This window comes from Scyliorhinus canicula, chromosome 8 (genome assembly GCF_902713615.1).
Source record: "Scyliorhinus canicula chromosome 8, sScyCan1.1, whole genome shotgun sequence".
In the NCBI taxonomy this organism is placed as follows: Eukaryota; Metazoa; Chordata; class Chondrichthyes; order Carcharhiniformes; family Scyliorhinidae; genus Scyliorhinus; species Scyliorhinus canicula.
In genome coordinates, this window is record NC_052153.1 from 143,578,892 (window position 1) to 143,604,329 (window position 25,438).

The 25,438-nt window shown below is 46.3% G+C and overlaps 1 protein-coding gene across 4 annotated transcripts in view; it reads left to right on the forward strand.

The window, feature by feature from the left end:
* Window positions 1-25,438, forward strand: part of LOC119970549 (hyaluronan and proteoglycan link protein 1-like) — a 118,846-nt gene that overhangs the window by 87,145 nt on the left and 6,263 nt on the right. For all 4 annotated transcript variants that reach the window (XM_038805358.1, XM_038805357.1, XM_038805356.1 and 1 more), the window contains one exon: window positions 14,715-15,017. In XM_038805358.1, coding sequence (XP_038661286.1) covers window positions 14,715-15,017 — 303 coding nt within the window. The remainder of the gene's footprint in view (window positions 1-14,714; window positions 15,018-25,438) is intronic.

A 25,438-nucleotide genomic window follows, 5' to 3' on the forward strand; every position in this document is an offset into this window, starting at 1 on the left:
TAGAATTTATTCCTTGATGTCCTGTACTATAAGGAGGCCTTCATTCCGAAGGAACATGCCTACTTTAGAAAAACGTACCACTGACATTTGGCATAATTTTCACTGAAATCTAATTTTCACTAAGGAGAGGAACTCAGTTACATTATTTAGAGCCACCTTCCTTAAAATAGCAGATTATGACCATTCCGTCAGTTTTCTGACGGCATGTTATTTAATGTGTGCTTTCAAGAATACAAACCACTGGAAAATCTGAGAGCAACAAAGGTACAAAAAAGATTCCACCTTCTGATTATAGAAGGGATGACTAGATGGGTGCTTGCTTAAATTTATAGGTATCTATATTCAAGGGATCTATTTCATAAGATAATTGAGCAGATTATAAACTAAAGCAGCATTACTAGCTTTATAAGGGATAGTGGTGAGACTCAAAGGAGAAGACGCCCTGATGGAGCAGTAATTTCCCACTTTTAGCATTGAAGATAGAAATAGAATTTGCAGAAGAAAGCTCAGTACAATACCATAATTGTGTATGTCTGAGGCAAATTTCATAGGTATTTAGCAGAAATTATATTTAAACAAATTGTAATTTTTTAAAAGCTATTTTTCGACCCTTGGTCATAATTAATTGCCTGGAAAGGCACGGATAGGTTTGATAAAGTATAAATCTGGCTTAACAGTAATTTGCAAACTCTCTGCAGCAGCAGTGTGGTAATTCCTTGCCTCGCAAGTCTCAACTATTCGCACAGAAACTATAGTGATGTGCATGAGCAATTGTACATGTAAATATGTTTGACCTCCGACCACTAAGTGGTAGGCAAGTTATACCTTGTGACACTATAACCTAGGGGGAGTCTGTAGGAGAACTTGTCGTAGTTAGTTGTGTTTGTGATTGTTCCAGTTTATTAGTATTAGTTTCCAACTTAGTTGGCATGCCGAAATGGCATCATCGCATGCCATTGGAACGCCGTTCGTGCATCATTGGAAGGCTTCCCTGATGCTCCTCCCCCAATAGCCCAAATTCCCAACCGCGCGGTTGACATGTGCATGCGTAGCCATGGACCCAGCCATTCTCTGGCCGTTTTTGGCCGGGGAGCCGGGGGTTTTACCCCGCGCGGCTGCTAGCCCCTCACCGGACCCAGGATCGGTGAGGGTTCGGCGACGATTTTGGCGTCATAAAGCGCCACAGTTCCCACGCCAGCATTGGTACATAACCACAAAATCGGAGAATCCAACCCATAGTCTTCAAATTTGGAAACGGTGCTAAAGCAAAACAATCAAGGAACATTGAAAGTAACTCTGAAAATGCTAAACCAGTAAAAGAAGAAGTTGGAAAGTTTGAAAATGCCTCAGTATCTTCAAGTAACTGGTAATGTAGGTGGCAGTTGGCTTGCATTTAAGCAACAGTTCACACTGTATGTGGAAGCCTAGGATTACAAGCGCAGCCTGATGTTCAAAAACTAGCATTATTGCTAACTGCAGCAGGCTCCCAGGTGATAGAGATTTACAACACATTTGTTTTTTGAATGGGAGGAAGATGGTAAAAGCTTTGATGCCATCATTAATAAGTTTGAGGAGCATTGTACTCCAAAAAAGAACAAAACTTTTGAGCAGTACATATTTAGAATGCACATGCAGAAGACAGACGAGTCCTTTGATAGCTTTCTTACCGACCTCAAGTTGAAAGCACAAACTTGTGACTTTGTGACGCTAAAATCTTCGATGATTCGAGATCAGATTTTCTTCGGAATTAATAATGATAAGGTGCGTGAATGGTTCTTACGGGAGAATGAGCTTCAGTTAGCAAATGCAATTAAGATTTTCCATGCGAGTGAGCAAGGTGGGCAGCATATAAACACATTGATTGGACGGAGTTTTGGTGCAAAAATTGGGTGCGATGCCGATGCCATTGATGTTGTGACGCACTTGAAAATAAAAGATGGTCTCAGCAGCAATGGCCATTTTAAACACTTGCCAGAAGCAGCCATTACATGTAAAAGATGTGGAAAAGGCACCTACCGAGGCAATGTCCAGCATATGGAAAAAATTTCAAAGGTAAAAACCATGTTGCCAAATAATGTTGACAAACAGAAAAGTTAATCTAGAAAAGTCCGTCAATACTATTGATGATATTAACTTAGAAGGCACATTTTTCATCAATGTAGTCTCGAATGAAGACAAGGCCAACAAAGCCAAACAGAGTAAAATGTCACCTACAGAAACAAAAAGTTAGAAAAATGAAATTTCAACAGTAACAAAAGGTAACTGGACAGTTTCTTTGTTAATAAATAAATCACTCATCATTGTTAAATTAGACACAGGAGCAAGAGCAAGCCTCATAAGCACCAGTGATATTGAAGCTATGAAATTAAAACCGAGAATATGAAACAAGCCAGTCTTCTTGATGGACTATAATGGTCAGAAAATTGACACATTGGGGACGTGTGAACATGATGTCCAAGTAAAAGATAAAGCTCAAATTGTCAAATTCTCCATAGTAGCTAAAGATTGTCAGTCGCTGCCAGGTATTGAAGCATGTGAAGCACAGGAACTGGTTAAAAGAGTGGATAGCATTGACTCTGCACTGAGCACACACAGTGGATCATTGGAGTCTATTGTGCAGGCTTTTCTGGAAATTTTCCAGGGTTTTGCTGTTTTGCCTTTCACCTACAAGATTTAACTGAAGAAATTATGCTCAACCAGTCATACATGCTCTGAGAAGAGTTCCAGCACCATTCCGTGACCATCTGAAAGCTGAATTAGACAGAATTACACATCTTGGCGTTATCAAAAAGATCAAAGAGCCGACAGATTGGGTCAATTCGATGATGTGTGTAAAAAAATGGAGTAATGATCTTAGGATATGCATGGATCTTAAAGATTTAAATGTAAATATTAAAAGGAAACACTATCCGATATCTAAGCAAGAGGAGATCACAAGTGAGCTGGTGGAACATATTTCAGCAAACTTGATGCTTCACAAGGGTTCTGGCAGCTCACGTTAGATGCAGAGAGTACCAAGTATTGGATGTTCAAAGCACTGTTTGGTGTTCTTCGTATGCCCTTTGGCATCATCTCAGCATCAGAAATTTTCCACAGAGCGATGGAACACATAGTTGAAGGCATTCAGGGTGTTAAAGTATACGTCGATGACATCATAATTCGGGGTTTAACCCAAGAGGAACACAATGAGAGGCTGATAAGATTATTGCAGAATGTTAAGAAAAATGGGCTACGTCTCAACAAGGCCAAATGTCAGCTTGGTGCAAAGGAAACAACGTTCCTAGGAGACAGGTTGTCTGCTCAAGGAATAAAGTCTGATGACATGAAGATACAAGCCATTATGAATATGCCTTGACCAACAAAGAGGGAGCACTTAGAGTACTCGGCCTGATCAACTTCATTGGTAAATGTATTCCAAACCTCTCAGTGAAGACATGTCTTAGAGAAGTCCTGAAAAAAGTGAATAACTTCACTTGGACAGACAAACCCTGAACAAGAGTAGATCACATTAAAAACAGCTTGAACAACAATTCCAGTTCGAACGTTTTCCGATCCAACAAAATATACCAAGATTTCAACAGATGCAACAAAGGATGGTCTAAGTGCAGTTTTGCTGCAACAGGGAAATAGTAGTGATTGGAAACCAGTAGCATATGCTTCCAGATCGATGACAGAGTCTGAAAGTCATTATGCTCAAATAGGAAAAAAAGTGTCCAGGGTTAGTGAATGGCTCAGAAAAATTCCACAGTTATGTGTATGGTCTACCTACTTTTGTTGTCGAGACAGATCACAGGCCGTTGGTGGCCATTGTAAAGAAAAATTTTAGTGAGATGTCACCTTGCATTGAAATGTGAGATGAAACTTCAGAGGTATGACTTTTAATTGATCTAGACACCGGGCAAATATATTGTAGTAGCGGATGCACTGTCCAGAGCTATGGCAGCACTAGATGACAATTCCATGGGAGAGGATGTGCAAGTTCATGTGGATATGATCACAGAAACACTACCAGTGTCCGATGCAAAATCAAAACTAAGTGTTGCAGAAACAGAGAAAGATGAAGTATTACAAATGGTGATACACAATCTGAACAATGGATGGCAAAAAGGTTCATGTTCCAAGTACCATCACATACGATCAGAGCTAAGTGTAACAAATAGTTTGTTAATTAGGCAGGAGATAATCGTTATTCCACAATCTCTGCGCAAATAAATACTACAAAAAATTTATGAGAATCATCTTGGACTTGAGGAATGCAAGAGAAGAGTGCAAAATACTGTATATTGGCCAGGAATAAATAAATATATATAGACAATGGTGGAAAAGTGTACCACTTGTCAACGATATCAATATCGACAAGCAAAGGAACCAATGGAAATGGGCAAAATTGTGTCAGTTCCTTGGCAAAAGGTTAGGATAGACTTATTCTATCTTGAAGGTGAAGAATATTTGCTAATAGGTGACTACTATTCAAAGTATCCAGAAGTAGCACAGTTGTCAAGTTCGTCAGCCAATTGTGTTATTAAGCACATGAAAGCTATATTTGCACGGCATGACAATCCTCAGGTCGCTATGAGTTATAATGAACCGTGTTTCAACTGTAAAGAATGGAAGGCTTTTGCACAGTATTATGACTTCAAACATGTAACATCGATTCCATTGTATCCTCAATCCAATGGCAAAGCAGAAAAAGATGTGCAGATAGTCAAACAACTATTGAAAAAGACGATGGACAGTCAAGATGATCCCTATCTAGCATTGCTCAGCTATCGAGCATCTCCTTTAAGTTGTGGTTTGTCGCCATCAGAATTGTTGATGAGTAAAAAGCTAGGACAATTCCGCCATGCCATAACAAACAACAAGTAAATGACAAGACAGGGGTTCAGTTGCAATGGCAAAAGGAGAAACAGAAGAGGTACTATGACAAGTCAACCAGGACCCTGAAACCTTTGAACCCGAATGATGTAGTGAGAGTGGAGGATCCTGATGGATGGTCAGAATGTGAAACAATATTACAGAAAATAGGTCCAATCATGGAGCAAGGACAGGTATTAAGGACAAATAGGCGAGCACTACTAAAAGTTAAACAACCTGTTGCTCAACTGCAAGCGGACGATATCTATGAAAACTTACATTATTCTAAACGAACACAAACAGGACAAATCAAATATCATTGTGCAGTTTGAAGTTCCGAACAGTGATGCCATACCAGTTGCACCTACAGAAATGCAAGACCGTTAAAAGGATTCATCAGATTTGAAATGAAAATGAAAATGGCTTATTGTCACAAGTAGGCTTCAACGAAGTTACTGTAAAAAGCCCCTAGTCGCCACATTCCAGCGCCTGTTTGGGGAGGCCGGCTACGGGAATTGAACCGTGTTGCTGGCCTGCCTTGGTGTGCTTTAAAAGCCAGCGATTTAGCCCAGTGTGCTAAACCAGCCCCAGATTTACCGAAGTTAAGAAGATCAACAAGGCAAAGAAACCTGAAAGATTAGGGGCGGCATTCTCCCCTACCCGGCGTGACGGAGGGTCCCGGAGTAGGAGAGTGGTGCCAACCACTCAGGGGTCGGGCCTCCCCAAAGGTGGGGAATTCTACCCACCTTTGGGGGCCAGCCCCACGCCGGAGCGGTTGGCACCAGAAGACTGGTGCAAAAAACCGGCGCCCCCAGCAGCGGGGCTGGCCGAAAGGCTTTCGCCGGTCCGCGCATGCGCCGGCGCAGGCGCGATGTGGGGTTCTCCTCCGCTTCCGCCATGGCGGCCGCGGAAGGAGAAATAGTGCACCGGCCCGGAGTCTGAGCGGGGGGCCCCGATCGCGGGCCAGGCCACCGTGGAGGCACCCCCCCGGGGTTCGATCGCCCCCCGCCCCCCCCAGGACCCCGGGGCCCGCTCGCGCCGCTGATCCCGCCGTTCCAGAGGTGGTTCAAACCTCGGCGGCGGGAGAGGCCTCCCAGCGGCGGGACTTTGGCCCATCCGGGCCGGAGAATCACCAAAGGGGCCTCTCCGATCGGAGTGACGAGATTCCGCCGCCGCCACTTCCCGGGTGGCGGAGAATCTCTGCCACGGCGGGGGCGGGATTTTAGGCGGCCCCAGGCGATTCTCCGACCCTGCTGGGCGTCGGAGAATTTCACCCTAGATCTGTAATTACACATATAATATAAATTACGGTGCTATGCACTTCATATATAATATTCATTAAAATGATGTGTATATGTTTTGTTCAAAATCGCAGGAAAAGGGGATGTAGTGATATGCATAAGCAATAGTACATGTAAATATGTTTGACCTCTGACCACTAGGTGGCAGGCAAATTATACCATGTGACACTGTAACCGAGGGGAGTCTGTCGGAGCATTTGTCGTGTTTATTTGTGTTTGTGATAGTTCCAGTTTGTTAGTATTAATTTCCAACCCACAATTTGTTGGACAATAATTAATTCAACTCTTCTAGAACTAGATGTTCTTTGCTACGTCGACTCAATCATTTTCTATGTACTCGAACATAACAGAAACAGTCAAATTGTGGCCTATTTTGATGCCCCTCACTCTAAAAATCAACACAGTTCCTCCATGTGTTGAAATGAGCTTTTACGTTATCACATTTCTTTTGGTAATGAATTTTACTCTTGACCTTTCCCCAAAGGTGGCAGCTCCAGGATGTTATAAATTTGCTGTGCTGGTTTAAGTGGGATCGATCAATGAGGTAGCAGGCCAAATTCCCACCTCAATCAGTGGTGGGATCACATCTCTAAATAGGTGCAGCAGAGCACTGCAGCCTGACCCATATAGTGAAAAGTAGTGATTTAGACCATGCCCCACATTTTGTTTAAATTATGTTTTTCACTGCAATTCTGATTGATATTCATTAGCACAGGATTTGGCACAATTAATCGACAGGATTTCAATCAATTTCTAATGAAAGATCCTGCCCTTCAAAGAATGAATGCATAATTACACCTGAAAATATAGTAACCAGATTCATTTATTTTCAATATTTCTGTCAATTCTTCACAATTCTTTAATGAAACTTCAGAAGGAAAAGGGCAACTGATTTGAGATTTCATAGGTTTTACCTAAATAGAAAACATTTGCTTGCATTATGCTTTCTGTGAAGTGTAACAGTTTCGGTATAATATTCATGCTTCAGGAGAAAGGGAACACACATTATCGGGGCATCAGCTTGGAGAAGCCTAACAGAGGACTGGGATCCTTGACAGGAGAGCTGCGGCAGCACACTAAATAACTCAACTGCAGAGAAATAATACTACATCGGGGAATCTGGGACAGAAAAAGTAGAAGTGCAAGATCAGTAATCCAGGACAGGTGGGAATTGGGACAACAGAGCAGGAGCAGTAGAAGATCAAGGAATCAGAGCAGGAAGACATGAAATAGGACTAGGAATTGACAATTTGACCCCCTGAGCCTGCTCCACCACTCAGCAATATTACTGCAGATTTTCTACCTCAAACTCCACTTCCCTGCCAGCTCCCCATTGTGATGATATGTACCTGCATGCATTATAATATAAAGATGCTCAGAAGAGCAAGGATTAACGTGGGACCGGAAAGTACCATGGCCAAAAATGTGAAGTACGTCGTTACATGGTCAGAGAACAGTCTAGAAGAAGACCCTGTTAGCAACTAGCCTGCATGGTGGGAGCAACACCATACTTGGAACTATAAATAGTTAAAGCCTACCAATAAAGGTGTTCATGTTTAAACACACAAGCCTCAAGGTCTTCCCAATGAACCACCACCACCACAGCATAAAGAACCCATATTATGACACCCATAAACTTGAAGAGAGGTGCAGATTAACATCAGGTATCTAGGGTAAGAGAAGAACAAGAGAACTTGAGGGATTCGGGAACCTTTAAGCAGGCCTTTATATCCCTCTGCTAGATTTTAAATCTACCGACTGAACTGGCTTGGGACAATTCACACCTCTTTAACCTGGAGTTACCTCTCTCTCTGCATCTTTGATGATTTGATTGCCTGCAGGTGCTCGCATTCCGGGGCATCTCTGACTGTGTCTATATAAACATTTCTGGAACAAGCCTTTCCATTCACCTGAAGAAGGAGCCGTGCTCCGAAAGCTCGTGTTTGAAACAAACCTGTTGGACTTTAACCTGGTGTTGTAAGACTTCTTACTGTGCTCACCCCAGTCCAACGCCGGCATCTCCACATCAGATTTTAAATCGACATTGAATGTCTTATACCCAACCATTCAACAAAATATAGAATTTTACCACAGGCATATTGCTGACAATGAGTGTGATTTACCGGCCGCATCATGCCGGAATTAGGGCAGGAGGCAGCTGGTAGATCCCGCCAGGTGTCTTTTCCGGAATCCCCAATGTCGCTGTAACCCTAATGCGATCTCGTGACACGTCGCGATCTGGATCCTGCCCGCAATGATCCTGGCTACCGGGATCAACTGCCGTTGCCAAGGAGACTCCAGCCGTCCGCCATTTAGCACTGGTCCCCACAAACAGGCAGCTGGGAGAACGAAACCTGGGTCTCCCAGATGAATGGAGGCCCCTGGGTGGCAGGTATCTGGGAAGGTGACACCCTGGCACTGATGATGCCACTTGGGCACCATGGCACTGCCAGCCTGGCACCCTGGCAGTGCCACATTTTCACCCTGATGCCTGGGTGACACCCTGGCCCTGCCAGGGTGTACTGGTGGCACTACCAGGCTGCCAGGGTGGCAGTGCCAAGCTTCCATTTTTCCCATGCTGGGGACCGGATCCGGGGGTGCCCTTCCCGCATGAGGAGGGATGCGGGGCGGGGGGGCTTGATGACCCCCAACTGGTAAGCTGGGACATTGGGAAGGCCCAGCGATACCGATGGGTGGTCGAGTTCTCTTCCTGCACTGAGGAGTACCACTCGCAGTACTCCTCATTGCAGGAAATAACGCTACGTGCTGTCTCGGGGGGGGGGTTCCCTGCCGGGGCCCAAAACCCCAACAGATTGCCGTTAGATGGTGGGGTCATTCCCGTTGTTACAAGTCCTGAGAATGACCCCTCTAATGCTGCCCAAAATGGAATCTGTTTTATTTTGGTTAGTTCTCACCCAATGTGACTGCCGCAGATTCGTGTGAGCGGGGAATTGTGACATGCATCAGAATTGACTGAGAGTTACTTTTAAATTAAAATTGAGCCAGAACTTGTCCTACATATTTGGGTGCTGTCCTATATTTCTCTCATACAATTTTTAAAAAGGCTAGTAAACCTGGTGAAAGACATTTCTCTTTAGATGAAAGCTCATCTCACCCTGCAACATGAACTCTGTTTCATTCCCCGGATGCTGCCTGCCCGGTTGAGTATTTCTGGCCTGTTTTATTTTTTTAATTAAGGAAATTTCAGATTTCATCGATATTGACGAATGAAATTAATTTAATGGCATAGCTTAAATGTGTGCAGACTCACTGACCCAGAATGGTCAGGCACAGATCAAAACAGAGTCCAAAAGATTAAACAACCCACTGGAAGCTCGTCCAAGAATTGTATCGGCCTGGAAATAGCTATTACTGAAATTTGAAACCAGGAAGTTGATTGCTTCTGAGAAGTTCATGAGAGGGGTAGGGGAGCAGAAAACAACACGCAAAAAGGCTGCGGGGAGAATCACACAAGTCGGTCAATTATAAATAATTTAAATGTGCTTTCCGCCTTGAAAGCTGACAGATTTTATATTATTTCATTCGATTTGACTTGATTTATGCGGAAAGGTTGCAGGCATGCATATGTATGTATGAATAAATTTATAATAATGAGTCCAGTGAACAAAGGCACATGCCGGCCTTATTGGTTCTTCACAAATTTTGCAACAGTGTTTTGACAATCTGTTCTGAAAATTAAGGTCTATATGCACGTGAGTTTTCAGGAGAAATGTGCAAAGTGTGTGAGGACGGCAGTCGGATGATAGCAATATAGAGAAAAGCTGGAGTAAATCATCAACTCCAGTCTGCAGATGTTATTAATGAATAATTGAAATTTCACTGAATCAGAACACCCCCAGGTCCGAAGAAGCCATTGTGAGGAATGTTAAATGAGCATATATTTGAATGGAAGTATCTAATTCTACATATGTCTGACAGCCTGTGTCCCCTTACCTTTGCGCTGCTTGCACTAATCATCTGCATATTGTCGTGTTAGGTACACTGGTCTAACACTTACTGCAACTGGATGCAGATTAGATCAAAAAGATACTCCAGACCTTGAAGTTAGTTCAATCAGACTTATTGAACTAATAGCACAGTTAGCACAGTTCTCTGTGGGTTTGACTCTCTGCTAACTTAAGTGTGGTTACTCTGTCTGACTGAACCAGACTAGCTCTAAGCCACGTGATGGAGGTGTGAGATTGTAACAACACCCTTGACTGACTCTCTAGATGTTCATCAGTGGAAAGAGGTGGAGTGTCAGTGCCTCGTGTCTTTTATAGTCAGATCCCACCCCTGAGTGTCCTGCCTGCTTATTGGTCATGTCCTGTTCTTTGTGTCCACTAGCTGCTTGTCTGTGCCTGCCTGTATATCATTATGTCAGTGTCTGCAAATCATGACATGTATGACTGGTAAATTCTTCATATTGCTAGAATCACGTTCAGAGATATGAGGCGGAATTCACCGCCACCCGGGAATGGCCTGGGGCCGCCGTAAATCCCGCCCCCGCCGTGGCTGGAATTCACCACCACCCGGGAATCGGCAGAAGCGGGAATCACGCCCCGCCAATCGGCGTGCCCCCCTGAGCCGATCGGCGTGCCCCCCGCCGCGATTCTCCGTCCCGCGATGGGCCGAAGTCCCACCGCTGATTGACGGCGCGAGCAGGCCCCCGGGGTCCTCGGAGGGCGCGGGGCGATCGGACCCCGGGGGGTGCCCCCACGGTGGCCTGGCCCGCGATCGGGGCCCACCGATCGGCGGGCGGGCCAGTGCCGTGGGGGCACTCTTTTTCTTCCGCCGCCACCACGGCCTCCACCATGGCGGAGGCGGAAGAGACCCCCTCCACCGCGCATGCGCTGGTGGTGACGTCAGTGGCCGCTGACGCACCGGCGCATGCGCGGACCAGTGAAGGCCTTTCGGCCAGCACCGACGCCGGCCGGCGGGTGCCAAAGGCCATTGGTGCTGGTTTTGGCGCCAGTCTGCATAGCGGAAACCACTCCGGCGCGGGCCTAGCCCCTAAAGGTGCGGAGAATTCCACACCTTTGGGGAGGCCCGATGCCGGAGTGGTTGGCGCCACTCCGCTACGCCGGGACCCCCCGCCCTGCCTAGTAGGGGAGAATCCCGGCCATGAACTCCCTTCTCTCTTTATTCCACTCCTGAGTTGATTATAAGCTTGTGTGAATTTCAAAAGGAGGTGCTATTGTCAATTCAATATACATAGCTGTATAGTTCGGTGTAAAAAATAAGCCAGCCATGTTCCTTAAGTTACAAGTAAATATTCTCTCGGCCCATCGCGGGCCGGAGAATCGCAGCGGGGGGCACGCCGATCGGATCGCAGAACGGAATCCTGGTCAAACGACCTTGCGTGGGATTCTCCATCCAGTGATGTCAGAATCGTGAAATCTGATTGGGCGCTGCCCGACTGAATGCCATGCTCCAGTGCCACGATAGCGGCGTCATGCATTCTACTCCGCACGTACAGTGAACGCTGTTGGCATATGATTAACGGGCCTGACCCAGAATTCTCCAGGGCCTCTGCAATGCTCCACCTTTGCCAGAAGCAATTACCGATGGCGAGTTTCACTTGTGGTTTTAAAAACCGGGAAGTAGGTGCTGTGGCTGTTGAGGGAGAGAGAGAGGTAGGTCGTGATCTCAGAGGCGCAACCATGGGCTGCTGATCCTGCCTCTGCTTTGGCTGGCTGGGGTTTGGAGGGGCGGTGGGGGTGTCTGCCTGGACCAGGGGGACTAGCGGTGAGTAGTGGGGGTGACCAGGGGATGGGCCATCGGTTCTCAGTAAGGACCCTCCCCACCCCCCACCCCACCCCACCCCCGGGTCCAGGGTGTCCAGCCATGACTGCCATTGCCATGGCTTGCAATGCAGCTATCTTGCTGTGCACCCACTGACTGCCCACCATGGCCTGTGGTTACGCAGAGTGACACCGGCTGCATGGGTGGCATCACCCCACCACCCGCGCCCTCCACCCCCGTCCCCCTACAACTGGGTGACACACGCCATCATGCGACCTACCCAAGGGAAATGCCAGATGGGGGCCATAGCGTTAATACTGGCAGGTGTAGGGCCGGCATTGGCACCACTGCCAGCAGGGATGGGTGCAGGGGCCAGACATGCGATGCGGAGGACAGAGTGCCAGGGGAAAAGTCAGAGGTTGGTGTGGGGATGGGGGAGAATGGGAGAGTTAGGGGGACATGTGGAGGCAGGGGCTGCAGTGCAGGCAGGGGCCACCTTGTAGCCTGTTGGACCTGGTTGGGCACAGGGATACGCACCTTGCTAACATGTCTGCGTTTCACCCCCTGCAGACAATGGACTTTGGAATCCAACCAGGAATGGTGGCCTTCATCCTAGCCGTCACAGCCCTGGGGGATGCACTGAGAAAGCACAGGAGCTGCTCAGCGGAGGACCCTGCAGCGGCAAAGGCTGTCCCAGAGGAACAGGAGGCAGCCGGTGAGGATGAAGAGCCGGTCGCCCAACAGGCTGAGGGGGAGGTGGGAAGGAGGCCTCATGTGTCATGGCAGTGCCTGTCATTCGAGGATCTGTCAAACAGGGCATGTCATTGAAGACTCTGGCTGAGCAGAAGTACAGTGCAACATATCTGCCAGATCGTGGCGCACCTGGAATCGCGGGGGTATGGGGGAGGACACCCCCTCTCGGTGGCTGTCAAGGTGAAGGTTGCCCTGAACTTTTACGCCATGGGGCCCTTCCAGGCGCTGAATGGATCTCACAGATATTGGTGCACAGGTGCATCTGCGATGTCACGGAGGCACTATATGGCCACTCGGCACAATATATCAACTATGTGAACTGAGCCCACAAGGATGCCCAGGCAGTGGGGTTCGCCACCATCACCGGAATGCCACAGGTCCAGGGGGTGGTCGACAGGATGCATGTCTCTCTACGAGCACCGGCGCATGATGCACCAGTCGTCACAAACCGAAAGGGGTTCCACCCGATGAATGTGCAGCTGGTGTGTGACTATGAACTGTCCATCATGCACGTCTGCACCTGATACCCGGGCAGTGTGCATGACACCTTCACCATGGCACACTCAACAGTTCCTTTCATCTTCAAAGCGCACCACCTGGTGAGAGGTCGGCTCTTCGGCGACAGGGTTATCCACTATGGTTATGGCTAATGACACCTATCGGCTCCAGGCCGATGACTGGAGATTCGCTATAACGACGCCCATGCCGCGACAAGGGGTGTGATCAAGTGGTGCATGGACATCCAGAAGATGTGGTTCAGGTGTCTGGACTACTGTGGAGGGGTCCTCCAGTACAACGCTAGGAGAGTCTCCCACATCGTGGTGGCCTGCTGCGTCCTCCAAAACATTGCACACAGAGGGGCGATGTGCTGGAGAAGGGGGATGAATGGCAGTCCTTGTCCGATGAGGAGTATGCGGAAGATGGCCAGGATGGGCAGGGCATGGAGCCTGGGCAGGCACAGGAAGATGCCATACAGGATGCTCTAATCGGCAGCAGGTTCACCGACCAGGGGTCCCGGCCCTCGACACAAACACCCCATCCTACTCCACTCCACCCACCCCACCAGCACATAGTCCCATAGCACCCCCCCCCCCACCCCACCGCCATAAACACCGCATCCCCTCACACCTGCAAGCCCCTCCGGACAGTTTCACAATGGGGTGCGGGACCTGGGTTGCAAATATCAGCAGGTCTGGCCCATGGGATGGAGGATGATGATAACCCACTCGGCGATCAGTTCTGTTGCTCTGCATCATTTGACAACATCTGACTCGTGCCCACGGTAGCACTTTCCACCGTCCGCCTGGGTGGTCCCCACCTGTGAGTTGGCCATTCCATCACACAGTCCCGCTGAACCCTTTGGGTGGCGGAGATGGGGACGGAGTGCAGGGCGGGGAGGTCGTGTTGCGGGTCTGGTTGAGAGGGAGGGCAGGGTACTGGGGTGATGTACGGTGTCCTACCTAGGGGCCCGGCCTGTGCCCACCTCCACCATTTCCCATGTCCTCCCTTACCCCTCCGCAGCCAGCTCAGCCCAACCCTCACACCCTTTTGAAAGAGCACCGAGGCAGGGTGTGACTGGGCCAAGCTCTGGAATGCCACTGCATGTCCAGGTGACCCTGGTACATAGCTGCCTGTGACTGGGCATCCCTATCCTGTCAGCAGGAGCTCACTTGGTTGCCCCATGCCGAACTCCGCCCAGCGAGAGCGAGTGGCACATCATCGCGTTTTGCAATGTCTCTTTAGATCTCGCGAGGCATTCCAAGCATCGTAAATCTCGCGGGAAACCTCTCACAAGATTTAACGGCCTTGCCGCATCACCGAGTCGGGCAGCGTGAGGCCATTCGATTGCGCCATGTCTTTCCACAAAACTGCTTGCATTGTTCGCAAATTCAACATCGTAGCTGATGTAGGCCAGTCCTTTGCTTAGCAAAAGGGTTATTTTCAAATAGTACTTCATGCCCAGCTTATGACATTATAAATGAATGTGTAATGTAAAATAGTAATTCATCACAATAGAAATATATTCACTTCTCTTTTCTTGTGTTCTGCATTTGATTCCAGGTGTTGTGTTCCCATACTTTCCACGACTAGGTCGCTATTACCTGAATTTTATTGAGGCTCAGAAGGCTTGTGAAGATCAGGATGCAATTGTTGCTTCATTTGAGCAGCTTTATGATGCATGGAGAGCAGGAATGGACTGGTGTAATGCAGGCTGGCTGAGTGATGGGTCTGTGCAGTATCCTATCACCAAGCCCAGGGAGCCATGTGGAGGAAGAAATACAGTTCCTGGTATCAGAAGTTATGGTTACAGGGATCATGTGAAGGACAAATATGATGTGTTCTGCTTTACATCCAACCACAAAGGTATGAAATTCAAATGTTCTGCTCTGTCCTAATTATATCAAATTCTGATATGCTAACAAACATGGATCAGTAGAAAGGTTCAGTCTTAGTCAAACCATTAGATGGAAGTACTGAACAGGTTCCCTATAATTCCCCACTGAAAGGGTAAGTCTTCTACTCCTTCTGGCGTAGCAAAGGTATTGGACTGAGAAAAGATTATTATTTTATAATTTTGTAGCTATTCCAAGGGTGTCTCCATCTTGAGGTGCCTTTACATTATCAGCAATACCCAACTCTCCCAGTGGGGATGTATGATGACATCACTGCAAGGTCTCCTTTTTTTCCTATTCATTCTTGGGATGTGGGTGTTGTTGGATAGGCCAGCATTTATTGCCCATCGCTGAGTGTCTTGCTAGGCCATTTCAGAAAACAATTAAAAGCCGACCACCTTATTACCAGGAGAGAATGAAAGTTTCCCTTCCTTCAAGGACATTAGCGAACCAGATGGATTTGTATGACAATCAACAGTGGTTTCATATCATCATTAGACTTTAATTCCAGCTACAGAGATAGTGGATGCACTTGTAATCTTCCAAAAATCATTAAGTTCTGGAAAAGTCCCAGAGGATTGGAAAACTGCCAATGTAACACCCTCATTCAGAAAGGGAGGGAAACAAAAAGCAGGTAACTATAGACCAGTTAACTTGACATCTGTTATTGGGAAAATGGTAGAGTTCATTATAAAGGATCTAAAAGCAGAGCATTTAGTAATACATAATTTAACAAGCAGAGTCAACATGGCATGAGGGGGAATCATGCGTGACAAATTTATTATAATTCTTTGATGTGGTAACAAGCAGGATAGAAAAAGGGGAACCAGTAGATATAATATACTTTGATATCCTAAAACCATTCAATAAGGTGCCGCACAAAAGGCTACTTAATAATTGTCTTCACAGGTCTGTGCAGAAATCATCAAGATATTTTATTTGTAAATTTGCCCTCACAGCTTGTTTCCTCTGTTTATTTATCTCTTCAGGAAATTGCATAACTGGGATTTAGTATCATTCTGGTAGCCCATGCACTTCCGGTCTGTTCCCAGGGCCTCAATTTTCACCCCACCATGTGAAAGGACTGGATGATGCATGGAGGTTGCATGACATCTGGGATTGGATTCCCCAGTCCCTCAGCCGTGTGTTTCCCGGCAGGGGTGCTCTGTCAGTGGGAAATGAGAATCCCAACGTCCGGAGAATTCCGTCCTGAATGCAGCAGAGCCAGTTAGACTTTTCTTCTCCTTTTCACTTGTTGTTATGCATATTCAGCATAATTAGATGCCAAATTGATTGGACTTCCTTTAGCACCAATCATGTGTTGGAATACGAACATTACTTAATTATTCTTTCACCTGCATCCTACTATATTCTGTACGCGTCATGTAAAATGCAACGAAAATTGAACCTGAATAGATTCATCTGTTTTTTTTTTTAAAGCAGTTTTATGTAAAGAACAGCAAATAACTGGTTGTGAGTTGAAGGCAGCAATTGCAGCTGTGATATAAGCTGATGTCCCCTTCTCTGAACTTGTAATGTCATCAAAAACACTCAATTGAATTGCCACCTTGTAATTCCCTCAAATCTTTGTCCTAAATTTGCTTTTACTGCAGCAGAAAATAACACAGGGAGATGAACGAAAAACGTTTGGGTTAAGGTTGAGTAATTACTTAAATTCAGGGTGCATTCAGATGGCAAACCTATTATTAGTTTGGATTTTAATGCTAATATAAGAGCAAGGGAATCCACCGCCAGGCTGTCAGGGACCTACAAATAGCTCCCCTCAGTATGGTTCCCATCGGGGACTTAAACTGACTGCAAATTGCTAAGCTGCCAAAAAGAAATAAACCCAGGGAATCACTTTAAAAATGGAATGTGTAACATTATAGGAACATAGAAACAGGGATAGACCATTCAGCCCATCAAGCCTACTTCACCATTCAATACGATCAGGGCTGATCGGACACTTCAATGCCTTTTGCCACACTATCAACTACAAATAAAGAAAAAGATTGGACAAGTCTTTCGATCAATTTTAAAAACAGTATCACCCATTATGCAAGATTTTACTGTATTACCACCCCAATATTCAGACATTATTTTAAAGGAGGTGGGCTGAAAATGGGCCGGGGATCCATTCTGCCAGTCACAATTGTGCAATTATCTGATCTGTCCACGAGATGAATTTGGATGGGTACTACTATCATGCAGGTAACTGTAAATAAAATAAGCTTATAATACTGGAGGAACATCATATAGTGCATTCTCCATCATCATTACTTCAGTAACTTCTCATTCTCCTGACTTAAGCAATGTATATGGAGTTATGGCTTTGAGAAGGGAGAGGGGAACAGCTCATCGCAAAGTACCAGTCGCTGACCTGCCCTTGCAGCCACAGAATTGGCAAAGCTGGTCCAGTTCAGTTTCTGGTCATTGGTAACCCTCAAGATGTTGGTGACGAGGGTACGATTGAAGATCACAAATGGGCAGATAGCCTTTCTCTTGCTTGTGATAAAGACTACGCAGCACTTATGTGGTATGACTATTGCCTGTCACTTGTCAGGCCAAGTCTGGACATTATCCAGGTGTTGTTGTAGTTTAGCATGGGTGCTTCTGTCAGAGAGTTTTTAAAATGGAACTGAGAACTGTGGAATCATCAACATTAATTAATAATAATTAATAATGGGGCAGCACGGTGGTGCAATGGTTAGCACTGCTGCCTCACGGCGCCGAGGTTACCGGCTCAGAGTCACTGTCCATGTGGAGTTTGCACATTCTCCCTGTGTTTGCATGTGTTTCACCCCCACAACACAAAGATGTGCAGATTAGAGGTTCGGTCGATTGAAAATGAAATGAAAATTGCTTATTGTCACAAGTAGGCTTCAAATTAAGTTACTGTGGTCACGCAAAATTGCCCTTAATTGGAAAAAATGAATTGAGTATTCTAAATTTATATTTAAGTTTTAAAAAATAAAATAATAATTAATAATCTTCATCGTCACAAGTAGGCTTACATTAACACTGCAAAGACGTTACTGTGAAAAGCCCCTAGTCGCCACACTCCGGCGCCTGTTCAGAACACTGAGGGAGAATTCAGAATGTCCAAATGACCTAACAGCACGTCTTTCGGGACTTGTGGGAGGAAACCAGAGCACCCGGAAGAAACCCATGCAGACAAACAGCGCCTGTTGCTCTTGTTGTTTAGCATGTTGGTAACCCTTTGTATTCATATCTCTCATAACTCATTGTAAGGCCCATCTGCTGTGGGTGACCTGTTAATGAGGATGGCATCAAGTAGCTTATTTCCATTGACTGTTTCACTCGCCACCGAATGCAAGTCGAGTTATGTCCTTCACGACTAGGCCATATCAGACAGTGTTGGTGCGATTGAACCATTTTTTGTGTTGGCTTTGAAGGAACAGCAGCATAATGGTAATGTTACTAGACTATCACCACCACCGTGTTCAATTTCAATCAGATCCAGCAACTCAAAACTGGGCATCAATGAGGCACTGTGGGTCATCAACAGCAACAGAATTGTATTCAAACGTGATCTGTAACCTTATGGTCTGGCATACCCCCCAGGGACGAACCCTGATATAATGAACAGTGCAAGACAGCATGCCAGGACCAGCGCCAGGCATACCTAAAAATGAGGTATCAACTTGATGAAGATACAAGACAGGACCACTTGCGTGCCAAAGAACAGATTAGATCTAAGCTCTGCAGTCCTGCCTCATTCAGTCATGAATGGTGGTGGACAATTAAACAACTAACTGGAGGAGGAGGCGCCACAAATATTCCCATTCTCAATTGAGGGTGCCCAGCACACCAGTGCAAAAGACAAGGCTAACGCATTCACAAGGGGCAGCAGGGTAGCATGGTGGTTAGCATAAATGCTTCACAGCTCCAGGGTCCCAGGTTCGATTCCCGGCTGGGTCACTGTCTGTGTGGAGTCTGCACGTCCTCCCCCTGTGTGCGTGGGTTTCCTCCGGGTGCTCCGGTTTCCTCCCACAGTCCAAAGATGTGCGGGTTAGGTGGATTGGCCATGCTAAATTGCCCGTAGTGTCCTAATAAAAGTAAGGTTAAGGGGGGGTTGTTGGGTTACGGGTATAGGGTGGATATGTGGGTTTGAGTAGGGTGATCATGGCTCGGCACAACATTGAGGGCTGAAGGGCCTGTTCTGTGCTGTACTGTTCTATGTACAATAACCTTCAACCAGAAGTGCTGGATGGTCGATCTATCTCAGCCTCCTCCTGAGATCCCATGCTGGTCTTCAGCCAATACGCTTCACTCCATGTGATCTTATGAAATAGCTCAAGGCATTGGATGCTGAAAAGGCTTTGGATCCCGACAACATCCTGGCAGTAGTACTGCAAACTTGTGCTCCAGAACTAGCCATGTCCCTAGCCAAGCTGTTCCATTGCATCTATATGGAAATGTGGAAAATTTCCCAGTTATGTCCGGTGTGCAAATATCAGGACAAATCCAATCCAGCCAATTGCTGCCCCATCAGAGTGTTGGCAGAGGTCTTCTACGGGGCTACCAAGCAGCTCTTACTCACCAATAACTTGCTCACCAATGCTCAGCTTGTGTCCTTCCAGTATCATTCAGTTACCGATCTCATTACAGCATAGGTGCAATCATGGACAAATGAGCTGAACTCAAGCGGTCAAGTGAGACTGATTACCCCTGACATCAAGGAAGCATGTGACCAAGTGTGGCATCAAGAAGCTCTAGCCAAATTGAAGTCAATGGGAATCAGGGGGGAAACCCTCTGTTGGTTGGAGTCATGCCCAGCACAAAGGAAGGCAGTTGAGGTTGTTGGAAGTCAAGAAGTCAATGATCTCAGTCCTAGGACATCACTGTAGGCGTTGCACAGGGTAATGTCCGAGACCCAAGGATCATCAGCTGCTCCATCAATGAACTTCGCTCCATTATAAGGTCAGAAGTGAGGATGTTCGTTGATAATGGCACAATGTTCAGCGCCATTTGTGACTCGTCAAATAAATAAGCAGTCAGTGTCCATCTGCAGCAAGACGTGTGCAACATTCAGGATTGAGCTGATAAGTGACAAGCAAAATTCACACCACACAAGTGCGAAAAAATGGCCATATCCAGCAAGAGAGAATCTAACCATCTCCCCTTGATATTCCATGTCATTGGCATCGCTGATTCCCCTCTATCAATATTCTGGGGATTACCATTGATTAGAAACTGAAATGGACCAGTTATATAAATGCTGAGACTACGCAAGCAGATCAGAGACTGGGAATTCTGCGACATGCTGCACAACTGTTTCTGGAAACTGTCCAAATACACTCTATGAATTCTTCCACATGGTTACCTCTGCCAATTTGATTTTCCCAATCCACATAAAGGTTAAAGTCACCCATGGTTTATGTGTGGCCTTTTTGATGTGCCTTTTACCTCCTGATTAATTCTCTGTCCTACAATAGAGCTACTGTTAGGGGGCATGTAGCCTATTTCCATCAGTATCTTCTTCCACTTGTTATTTCTCACCTCCACCCATTTGAATTCTACATCTTCTGATCCAAGATCATTTCTTGTAATCATACGTATTCCATCTCATACTAACACAGCTACCCCACCACCCTTTCCTTCCTTTCCTGTCATTACGAAGGGCTGATTTAGCACACTGGGCTAAATCGCTGGCTTTTAAAGTAGACCAAGGCAGGCCAGCAGCACTGCCTTCAATTCCCATATCAGCCTCCCCGAACAGGCGCCGGAATGTGGCGACTAGGGGCTTTTCACAGTAACTTCATTGAAGCCTACTCGTGACAATAAGTGATTTTCATTTCATTTCATTTCAAGTCTCATACCTCTGAATATTTAGTTTGCGGCTTTTATCTCCTTGCAACCACTCCTCTGTAATGGCTATAAGCTCATACCAATTAATTTCAATTTGTGCTGTGAATTCATTTATTTTGTGATAAATACTACATGCATTTAAGTAGAGAGCCCTTAATTTTGCTTTTTTTTAGACCATTTTTCCTCCTTTGACCTGATTTGCCACTTTTTAAAAAAATGTTTATGCACTGTTCCTTCCTTTCACACTCTGGGTATCATCGTTTAAATTATGAGGCAGTTTTCCTCGTCTTTAGGACTTAAAGATATGAGACTTTACAGGGTCTTTCAGTGTCAATGTAGTGTTGCAGCTAATTTTAAGTTCTTTCCGTGGAGCCTGAAAATGAAGCACCTCATCTGTATTACTGAGTGAAGACAGAAAATGCTAGATAAACTCAACAGGTCTGGCAGCATCTAGAGAAACAGAGTTACATTTTGAATCCTTATGACTCTTCTTCAGCACTAAACAGAGAGGGAAGAGTGATGTATTATATACTGTGAAAGAGGGGGTGGAGCAAAGTAGAAGTTCAGTGATAGGTGGTAGCTCGCAGAGAGGAGAGATTGCAACAAAGGCATGAGGCAAAGAAAGTGTTGATGGTGATGTGAAGGACTGGAAGGTGCTGATAATGGCATAAAGGTAAGATAGAAGTAAGATGGTGTTAAATGGAGAACAAGGGTCAGTGTTCAGTGAAGGTGTTCCGACCTCCGGGTTAGTGCGCAGTGAATTCCAGCCCCACTTGACATGGAGTCCCAATTGAATTAACCAATAATTCTTAGAAAAATAGCCAAGTCTTTGGTTCTTGGCTGCCCAATAATTATCGTCACCAGGTTTGTAAATTTAATGACAATTACTTTTTTATTTATAACAAGAATATGCAGCAAATACAACTGGCTAACTATTATCTAATTCCTATTCCCCCACGTTATCCTGCCCCCATCCACTACACACATACATACACAAGACAAATAAACACAGAGAGGAAGAGAGGAGTGAAAATTGGTCTTTTGGCCAATTTAATGGCCACTCGCCAACCAATCGAACCAAGTCCCACCCCATCTATTGGGTGCCACAAAGTCTGAGTTCTACTGCTGGAAAACTAGCACCATATACTATGTTGCAACTTTTTGAATTCCTCGTTCGCTCTGCTGCTTGACTTAAAGGTAAATGTCCATTAAGCAGCCATGGATCAAAATGATAATGTCAATAAAAGAAGGGGAAACAATGGGATCAACAGGATGGATCCTCACAAAAGCCACACGTTAGAACAAGTGACAGAGGGCCCAGCGGGGGAGGGAGGGTGCGGTTTGTGTTGGGCCAAAAGATTATATTGTCGAAGAAAAAGGGCCAGGGTGGAGGAGAAAGGTCTCAACCTAAAGTTGTTAAACTCAATATTGAGTCTCGAGGGTTACATCGTGCCTAATTGGAAGATGAGGTACTGCTCCTCTGGTTTGTGTTTGGCTTCATTAGAGCATTGCAGCAGGCTAAGGACAGACAGATGGACATGAGAGCAAGATGTTGAGCTGAAATGACAAGCAATAGGAAGTTTGGAGTGTGCTTGTGAACTGAGTGAAGGTATTTTGCAAAGTATTACCCAGTTTGTGTTTAGTCTCCTCAATGTACAGGAGACCACATTGGGAGCGGTGAATACAATAATCCAAATTGAAGGAAGTGAAAGTGAAATGTTGCTTCCCTTGAAAGGAATGTTTTGGGCCTTGAACTATTAGAAGGGAGGAGGTAAAGGGGCAGGGTTTCACCTTCTGCGATTGCATGGGAAGGTGCTGTGGGAAGGGGATGATTTGGGGGTAATGAAGGAGTGGACCAGTGTGTCGTAGAGTGAATGCTCCCTGTGGAATGCTGACTCTTTAGGTTGGGGAAGATGTGTTTGGTGGTGGCATCATGCTGGATTGGGCAGAAATGGTGGAGGATGATCCTTTGAAAGTAGAGGCTTGTGAGGTGAAAAATTAGGAAGAGGGCAACCCTATCATGGTTCTGGGAGGGAGGGGAGGGGTGGGGGCAGAGGTGCGGGAAATGGGTCAGGCCTGGTTGGGTGCCCTGTCAACCTGAGAGTAGTGTGGGGGGGGGGGGGGGGGGGGAACCTTGCTTTAGGAAAAAGGCAGACATGTCAGAAACATTGTTTTTGAAGATGGCGACATCGGAACAGATGTGACAGAGGAGGAGAAACTGGGAAAATGGGATGGAGTCCTTTCAGGAAGCAGAGCGTGAGGAGCTGTAGTCGAGGTGTGTCTCGTGGGGCTGTAGTGAATATTGGTGGTCAGTCTATCACCGGAAATGGAGACTGAGAGGTCAAGGAAGGGACGGGATGTGTCAGCGATAGACCATGTGAAGGTGAGAGAGGGGTGGAAATTGAAAACAAAAATCAAGACGTTTTTCAGGTACAGACAAGAGCATTAAGGGGCACCAATACAGTCATCAATGTAACATAAAAAGAGTTGTGGGCGGGGGCGAGTAGGACTGGAACAAGGAATGTTTCACATGCTCCCCAAAAAGAAAGGCAAAACTGAGGACCATGCAAGTACCCTTAGCCACACGTTTTATTTGCCAGAGATGAGGCAAGTTAGAGGAGAAATTGTTGAGTGACAGAACAAGTTCAGCTTGGTACAGGAGAGTGGTAGTGGACGGGGATTGTTCAGGCCTCTGCTCAAGGAGCTGAAAACCCTTAGATCCTTTTGGTGGGGAATGGAGGTGTAAAGGAATTTGGCGTCCATAGTGAAGAGGAGGTGGTTAGGGCAAGGAAGCTGGAAGCATTGATATGACACAAGGCACTAGAGCTATGAATCGCTATATGGAACATGCCTTGTTTTGCTTTTACTTAGTAAAGTAAACTTTCTATTGGTAATGGAAGTCATTCAAATTTGGCAAAAGTTATATCCTTTGGGATCTTGTATAGCAAATCAATATAATTGTATTTGCTTTGTTTGGCAACAGATTAAGTTAGGCAACCACTGAGGATTGAACACTATATTGCCATAATCAACAGGAAGCAGAATGAGTGCACTGTGCACTTGTAATCTCCGTCATCTATTGAAGACAGGAATAATTCTGTTTAATATTATTGCTGTTTTTACTCCTATTAGTTTTGTTAGCTAAATTTTTTTCTTGATTGGCCCTGGAAATCTGTGGCCATTAAAGTCAGTACGATAGCTATGAATCCAGTCGGGTGCAGGAAAACCCCAGTCCCAGCTTTAAGGTAGAGAGTTGCAAGGAGGGACAAGATTCCACGTTCACCACAAGACCATCAATGACAGGGAGGATAGAGTTAAGCCAGGAGCAGTGTTTTATTAAGCTTCTCCTAGGTCTGATTCAGTTCACCGCACATAATTGATGCAGGTACACTTTGGGGGTGATTCGCTGGGCCGGAGAATCGCCGCAACAGCGCCACGGAGCCCCGATGCCGGCGCGCGATTCTCCGAGGTGTGGAGAATTGGCGCCATTTGCGCTGGCGTGTTTGACGCGGCACGGCCACGGGCCACTGGACTCGGCGGGGCCGCCAATTCTCCAGCCCGGATGGGCTGAGCGGCAACACAGATACAACAGAGTCCCGCCGGCACCGTTCACCCCTGGTCGCTGCTGGCGGCAACTCTGCCCGAAGGGCCGGGGGAGGGGGGGGGGGCGGCCTGTGGGGCAGGGAAAAGCGATTCCTCACCGGGGGGGGGGGGGGGGTCCTCCAATGGGGTCTGGAGCGGACGGCCCACTGAACTCCCGCGCCATATTGAGTTGGGTTGAGTTGAGTTGAGCAGATGCAGTCCCCCGCGCATGGGCAGGTTGGCGCGGCACCCATTTGGCGCTGGTGAGGGAGGCTGGAGCGGCGTGAACCACTCCAGTGCTGTGCTGGCCCCCTGTGGGGGACAGAATCAGTCGTCCCCATGCCCGTTTCGCACCGTCATGAAATGCGACGCCGTTCACGATGGTGTGAATACTTGCGTTCCATTTTGGAGAATTACCCACTTTGTTTTTAGTAAGTGTATATGGCTGAAAGGGGTATCAGCAAGTGATACCTTGAAATCTATGCTGGGGCCAATGTTAAAGGGGTGGGAACCATTAGGCTGGGATTTAAGTAGCTGTCTTTCTAAGGCAGTTGCTGGGCCATGTAAATTGTTCTTCTGGGGTTGAGCACAGGACCCCTGTTTTGTCAGACTACATTACCACTGGTAGTTCCAAAGCCTTTCATGGGGGCTTCGTGGATGAATCCCAATATCCAAAAGCCCATACATAACTGTGGGATCCTTCCCCTGACCCCGTAAACATGAGAAAGGTCAACAGCAGAGTTCCATGGCAGCCATGAATCTGGCTTTATTGCCAAGATTAGATCCCCACAGATTTGCTAGAGCTTTGCATTTCGACAAAGAAAGACATGAGCCTGGAAGAAATGTATTGCACCACAAAACAGTTAATTTACAACACAAAAGAGGTCTATTTAATCTGTTGTGCTTCTGCCAGCTCTTTGCAAGAGCAATCCAAAAATGATCTCTTTCTTCTCTGCCATAGTCATTGCCCTTTCTTCA